Here is a 7500-nt window from a genome sequence, read left to right on the forward strand (position 1 = left end):
CCAAAATTTAAAGTTATTCCCTTTATATATGTTAATTCTTTAATCTTTATTATATGTTTTTTGCATACTATTATTTACCAATAGGAATTATTGACTGTTAGAATTAATTAGTTAAGTATATTACTTGGGACTCTTTACTGCAGCCTGTGACTGATGTTTAGCTGTAATCTGCTTACCAGCACAATTGTATCTCACTTGCAAATATTTTTTACATATCAATCACATCATTTGATGGATAAGGAACTCTACTGCAGTCTGTCACTGAAATTTAGCTGTAATCTACTTACCAGCACAATTATATCTCACTTGCAAATATTTTTTACATATCAATCACATCATTTGATGGATAAGGAACTCTACTGCAGTCTGTCACTGAAATTTAGCTGTAATCTACTTACCAGCACAATTATATCTCACTTGCAAATATTTTTTACATATCAATCACATCATTTGATGGATAAAAAAATTTCCCCTTTTGTTTTTAATTTGATGAGGGTGGGATGATAATTAAGACTTTTAACATTAATGCATCAATGTACACATACTGTAAGGACGTTTTTTTTTTAACTTAAAAATGACAAAATCTGCAATATGAGCCATTTCATTTGAACATTTAAACAATTGGTAACTGTTAGAAATATAATCATTATTATCTTCCTTGTCCTCTGAATGTACTTTGTGAATTCCTTCTAAAATTCTATGTCTTGAAACAAAAGTATTTATGTGATTTACAGCAACAGATTTTTCATCCTGCTTGAAGCAGTTAAGATAGGCACTTTACTCTAATGGCAAGAAGCTTCCACGAATGGCATCCATCATGAACTGTTAGTTTATCTCTCTTGCCTCCCATGCTTCTTACTCGACCAAAGACCAGTTCAATGGGATCTTAACTGAATTTGCAGGCCATCAAAAATTGCAAAGACCCCTCATAAGAAGGAATACAATTTTCATATAGAATCTGAAGACTTCGTATGCAATATAGAAAGCCTATGAATCCAGTGTTTGTATTTGATTTTAAGATGCAATTACCATCTAGAAGTCTCAATGAACTGAAATACATTTCTGCTTTTATAAAAAAAAATTTTCATATCATTTGCATTATTTTTCTGAATTAGGCATTTAAATCCTTTGGCATTTAGATGTTCAAGTAAGGTGTTGAATAAAATTTGAAATCAACAGAAGCTTTACTTTCCTAAAATTCACTTACTGTATTTTTCATCAAGGTAGAAATTTAAAGAAGTTACACATGATTCACTTATTTTTTAACAAGGTAGAAATTTAAAGAAGTTGCAACCGATTCACTTATTTTTTATCAAGGTAAAAATTTATAGAAGTTGCACCCGATTCACTTATTTTTTATCAAGGTAGAAATTTAAAAAAGTTGCAACCGATTCACTTATTTTCTATCTCGGTATAATTCAAAGAAGTTGCAACCGATTGCTAGCATGAGAGAGGGAGAGGGGAAGGAGGCTATCTTCAGGCTGTAGTTCTATCTCGATCTCTATCTCTATTTAACCTGTAACCATGGTGTCCCCTTTTTATATGAAACCTAACTTCTATTTCCAGAAATTTCCAAAGGGTTTGGGAAGCTCAGGCCTTTGCCTAAGGGCATCAGAGTTTCCAACTAGCTAAAAATGTCAAGAGGCAAATCAGGGGGTTTCAGGTAACTCTCAGATGCATACCAACGCACCCGCGAGACGACTCTCCCCACTAGTTCCGCCCACCCTTTGTTTCCGAAATAAAAAAAAAATAACATCCTCTCACCAGGCCTTCGCGACGTTTCTAAAGCACATGGTGGAGAATCTTCCAAAGCACATGTCATTAACATTCTCTCTCAAAAATGATGCAATGTATCATAAAATATAAAAGAACATTACCTAAGCCCTTGTTCCTATCTTGCACGAATCCTAAAACACTTTCAAATAAGACTATGTAAGACTTTGTACCAAACATACGTGAAATAAAAATTTAATTCTTAAAAATAACGTGAAATTACATATACTGACTTGAATAAAGAATTCAATGAAATTTATGACGAAAGTCTTATGTAATTTGCATGAAATAGTTTTGACTACATGAGAGGAGCTCATTTTACGGGCTGGGTATCATCTCTTCAATGCACAAATGAAAGCATTATATGAAATATAAATAAAATCATTAATAAACTACTGTATTTACTCTACGCTAGACCAGCTTCGTAAAAATATATATATATGTATATACATATATATACATTAAATCTGTTGCACTTAAAAAACTATTAATACCCGAGCTCTGAGACAGTTAAATAACTCCCAGAAAGCAATATACAAAAACACTGAATATCCAAAGGTCTCTCAAGTACACTCAAAACAACACTGGCTAATTATTCTTAATAATTGCTGGTCTTAGTGAATTAATAATTGCTAAAGAGATATGTATAAGAAAAAAAAAAACATTAAGTAAACATTTTGCTACCAGAAAATTAAGTCGGAAAATAACCTGAAAGATCTCTATGCTTTACCCAATTCTAATTCATCTTCTGTGTCTGACTTTCCTTGAAGTGAACATTTTCTCCTTCAGAGAGGGATCCAGAGTATAGCATTTTTCTGGGATGAAGAAGAGGACGATCAAGAAGTGTCAGCCATGTTAGCAACAGTACCTTCCATCGACTGGAAGGAATCCATATTTATCTATGCGTCACCTCTTGTACTTATGAAAAAGGTTAGTAGCATTTTTATGCATTCTTATCTTCATAGCTTTCCTTCAAACTTACATGGTAATTCTATCCCAGTACAACCATGGCTGAAAGTCCATAAGCAGTTGGTGTTGGTGTGGTTGAATCCACAGCTAATACTTGGCAGATTTTTCGAACAAGTTAACTTTCCTCATATTTCATTACAACTCTGTGAACAAGGTGTAATTAGTTTCATATTTAGGTCTGGGATTGCAAATAATGTATTGCCAATTGTTTTGGCTTGTTGTATTTGATGTTATAATTACAAGACATAGCTGCATGTATGGAGTACACATAATATGGAATGAGTTAGAATTTTAATTACCGATATTACGATATGTGGCGGCTCCAGTATAAATGATGAGGTACAAATGTGTGTGTCTGCACTTATGTGTTTTACAATTATGCATGTATTTTTCCTGATTTTGTATCGATATTACCCAGGGTTCATGAAAAGTTGATATGAAAATTTTTACTGATACAATTTGCCCAAGATTTACAAACGTTTGGATGTCAATAATTAAGGTGAAGTAAGGAACATATAATCTTCATTTAGGTCATAAAACATTACATAGTATAGTTTCAAACGTAAAATTCAACACATTATTAATAAATAAGTGCCTTGTAAGGGAAGAGAGCAGCAGCACGCCCTCATGGGGTGTATCATAAATCTGGATACAGACATGTTTCGTGAAGAAGACAATAACTCTTCTTTTACCCGAATGGTGCATATAATCCCCACTCATCACCATCAATCACCTGCTGGTGACAGAAGGGAAGAAAGTAGACCAGTTTTGACCATCTGTCTAGTATTCATCTGATACTCTCCCAGACCTCAGAGGAATGCCCATCTCTGCTTTGGTCTTGTCTGCTACCTCCCACTCACGCTTCAAAAGGCCTCATATATTTCATGATTGATTGAAATCACACAAAATAAAGAACCACTCTAGTAGGTGAATTTCTGGGTGGTATAAAATTCTTAACCATTGCAATATTATGGACAAGTGATCTATCCTTGACAAAATGAATGGGAAGCGGTCCCACAATTGCACAAGTCCACACACTAGTTAGAATGAGTCTCTAGAATATTAACATATGGATATGAATTCATATTACCCTCAGTTATCAATATTTCGTAAACTCTACCATACCATATTCACTCATGCATGTCTTGGCTGACCCTGCCTAAGGTAACAACTGAACATATATTGTTGGCACTATATTATTTCTCAGTGTGTTGCCTTAAGTACCACCCTTCAACTGATACAGACAGAAAACTGGATTTGACAGTGAAAATAACTGTGCCATAAGTCCACGTTTTCTGCAGCATAAGTCTTGGCAAGCTGTAATTTTTCCGTCTTGTGTTCGGGAGACATAAATGGTGTTAGCTGGGACACAAGCAGGAAGACCAGTGTTCAGCAGTCGTATCCTGGTGGTTCGTGATTTACACAGCAACGTTAGATCCCTGCACTATCAACATCAATAAATAATTGCCTGATAATCATTGATTGGTTAAGTTGGAGCAAAAGAGCATTTTGATTTTTGAAATAAATCAATCAGTTATCATTTGTGTTTTTTAATAAAATGATATATCAATTGTAAACTCTTAGTGCTGTCAGATGTACGAACTGACTGACAAATAAACATGCATTACCCTACAATATTTAATTATTATTCACAATTATTTGGAAAACTAATACCGTTGAAAAGATACATCTGATACTATTATGCATCTTGGCTAATGCAGTGTTAACGCATTCGCCTAGCATTTGCATGGCAACAGATTGATCCCAGTCTGGGACCGCGTGTTTAAGCTGTTTGTTGGGGAGGATGTTTGAGCACTGTAGCGACGGGTTGGGCTGGCTTTGTTGATGTTCTGCTGAGCATCTATTCCGATGATACTTGAAGGGAAACCAGACCACTTTAAATTTAAACTACAGATACAACTCTGTTTTACACTTTTGGTGTTGGTAATAATAATAACTTATACAGGATTTATACATGATTGTTGACCTTTTTTATACCTCCACCAGATCCTGCAGTAATACCAGTATTTTGACTTCTTCACAATATAACATAAATGGTTCCCAGATCTAATGTAATTGTATATATATATATATATATATATATATATATATATATATATATATATATATATTATATATATATATACACATATTATATATATATACACACATATTATATATATATACACACATATTATATATATATATATATATATATATATATATATATATATATATATATATATATATATATATAAGCAACTCGTTAATTTGTTCATCAAGGCCCAACCACATTGAGAGGGGTGAGGTTAATCAAGTTTTGTATAGTATAGGCCGAGGCTTCCTCTACCACCCGCACAAGGACTATGAGCCATGGCTGTACTGCGTGTTCATTCCACTTTTCATATGAATCGTTACGAGATTACTATTTTTCTATGGTGAAAAAGGGTTGAAAATTTTTATCTTACTTTACTTTATCAAAAGTAAGCTGAAAACCCTAACTTTTTTGTGATGGAAAATGTGTTAGTTGGACATATTTTGTTTTTACAAAGGACTTTAAAAAGAAGTGATTTCAATTTTGTTATCCAAATATTGATTTATACCTGAGTTAGGAATGAGAAAACAATTGTTTTTCATATAGAAAAAATAATAAACCTAAATTGTATGGTTCTAATTGGTAATAAATTTATGGCTCTGATTATGAGAACCTTTGCATTATGTGGCAAATTAACATTATATTTTTTATATTTAAGAATTACTTTGTTGTAAGTGCAATTTCAATAAAATCCTTATAACAATCATTATTGCAAAGATTTTTATTTGCATAATTGTACTGATGCTCAAAATTAGACTAAGAGTCAATTAGTGGTTTTTATTTTCAATAATTCACCTCGCATTGACTCTTCTAAATCTACGGGCTGCAAGATTGCAAAAGCCCGTGTCTGGCCAAAAGGGCCAGGCAATCTTCAACAACAACTCTTCGAAATTATCATGTTCCTATATATATATATATATATATATATATATATATATATATATATATATATATATATATATATATATATATATATACAGTATATATATATATATTTTTTTTTTATTTTTTTTTATTAATATTCATCATTAAATATTAAAATCGCATCTATCCTCAGATGGAAACATGGATCAGCAAGGGCATCCTAGGAGAAGGATTCCTTGAATCAGTTGAGATCACCCACACTTATTATTATTCCTTGACCTCTTGGCCTGCAACAGAGATAAGGTGAGTATGCACTGAATTACATTTTCATAACTATCAGATTCTAAAATTCAGTTCCAAACAAATACTAAGTATAATCATTACTTTCGGGGTTGATTATTCACTTCATAGCTTTTCATTTTGTCAAAACTTCAGCAGTAATGAAAGCCCTTCAAATACAATGAATAGAATTTTATGTTAGAACACTTAGAAATATCTATGGGAAGTACAGCAATTCTAAAAATATTCAAAGATAGTGAGAAAATTTTGATTGAGAAAGGAATTAGATAGGAAGACCCCATCTTTCCTAAATTATTCACTGCGGGCGTAGAAGTTTTGAAAAATTTAGTTTTGGAACATAGATATTAACATTAATGGGGAATACCTTAACAACTTATGATTTGCAGATAACATAGTTTTATTTAGTGAATCATGGGAGGAATTGCAAAATATGATAGAAGATTGAGGATTACTGTGCTTCCCGTATAGGTATCTCCAAGTGTTCTAACATAAAATTCATTTATCCCTTGTCTTTCAAAGGCTTTCATTACTCTGTTGATTTTTTCATTAGCTGGTTAATTACTTGAATATAATAAGTTGTTAAATACCCCGTTTTAAAGCCTGCCTGCTCTCTTTGTTGATGAAAGTCTACCCGTCTTTCTATTCGGCCTAGTATGATCTTTGTCAAGATCTTTTATATTATTTGGAGTAAATTTATTAGTCAGTATTTTTTTCAGGTCTTTTGAGTCTCCCTGTTTGTGAATTAGTATAATGATAAAGTTCAGCCAGTTTTACTACTATGGAATCTCCTCCATCCATTATTAAATCAATTGTTAGGTAATCTACTCCTGCTACTTTGCCTCTTTTCATGCCCTTTAATGTTGTTTACTTCTCCTACTGTTACCTTTGGTATTGTGCCATGTGTTTTCATTATTTCTATTGGAAAAGTTATTTCTCATATCACCATTTTATAGCCTGCGACCCCCTTACACGGGCGTATTCTAAGTTAGTCGTAATCAAACATACAGGCGGCCGCTATCATACATACACCCCAGAATTTGTTAATAGACCATTTTTAGCACCTCATTTCAGTGATTTGCAGTGAGTTAAAATTCTACCATAAAAACTTTCTTTGTTTCGATGAACTTTTCCAGTCTCCCAGATGGATACGAAATCAGAGATCTGCAAAAAGAAAACGCGCAGTTCATGATGAACAACTGGACATACAACGGAGGAGAAACAAAAGAAGGCTATGAGCACATGGTGACCACTGTCCCCGGAGTTGGTGTATTCGTTTCGAAAGAAGAGAGTGGAAGGAAAGAGAAAAAATGTCTGATAAATTCCGAATCGAAGCAGCCAGAGAAATCTGATGAGACCACGTTTGACAGACAGGTAGATGATCCAGTTGCATGGACTCAGCTTTCCTTCTTCAATTATTTCACAAATACCTTCACGTTGCCGGCCCACCGAGGCCTTGGACTAGCAAAGGCGGTTACGGTAGCTCTTGCCAAAAGAGCATT

The 7500-nt window shown here is 33.3% G+C and overlaps 1 protein-coding gene across 1 annotated transcript in view; it reads left to right on the plus strand.

Moving 5' to 3' along the window:
• LOC137634553 (uncharacterized) overlaps positions 1-7500 on the plus strand; it is a 27573-nt gene that overhangs the window by 19119 nt on the left and 954 nt on the right. Inside the window, exons 4-6 of the mRNA XM_068367004.1 lie at positions 2563-2703; positions 5895-6004; positions 7135-7500. The exon at positions 7135-7500 is cut by the window's right edge and continues 954 nt beyond it. Of these exons, the coding sequence (XP_068223105.1) occupies positions 2563-2703; positions 5895-6004; positions 7135-7500 (617 nt within the window). The remainder of the gene's footprint in view (positions 1-2562; positions 2704-5894; positions 6005-7134) is intronic.

Source organism: Palaemon carinicauda, chromosome 44, assembly GCF_036898095.1.
Source record: "Palaemon carinicauda isolate YSFRI2023 chromosome 44, ASM3689809v2, whole genome shotgun sequence".
Taxonomy (NCBI): domain Eukaryota; kingdom Metazoa; phylum Arthropoda; class Malacostraca; order Decapoda; family Palaemonidae; genus Palaemon; species Palaemon carinicauda.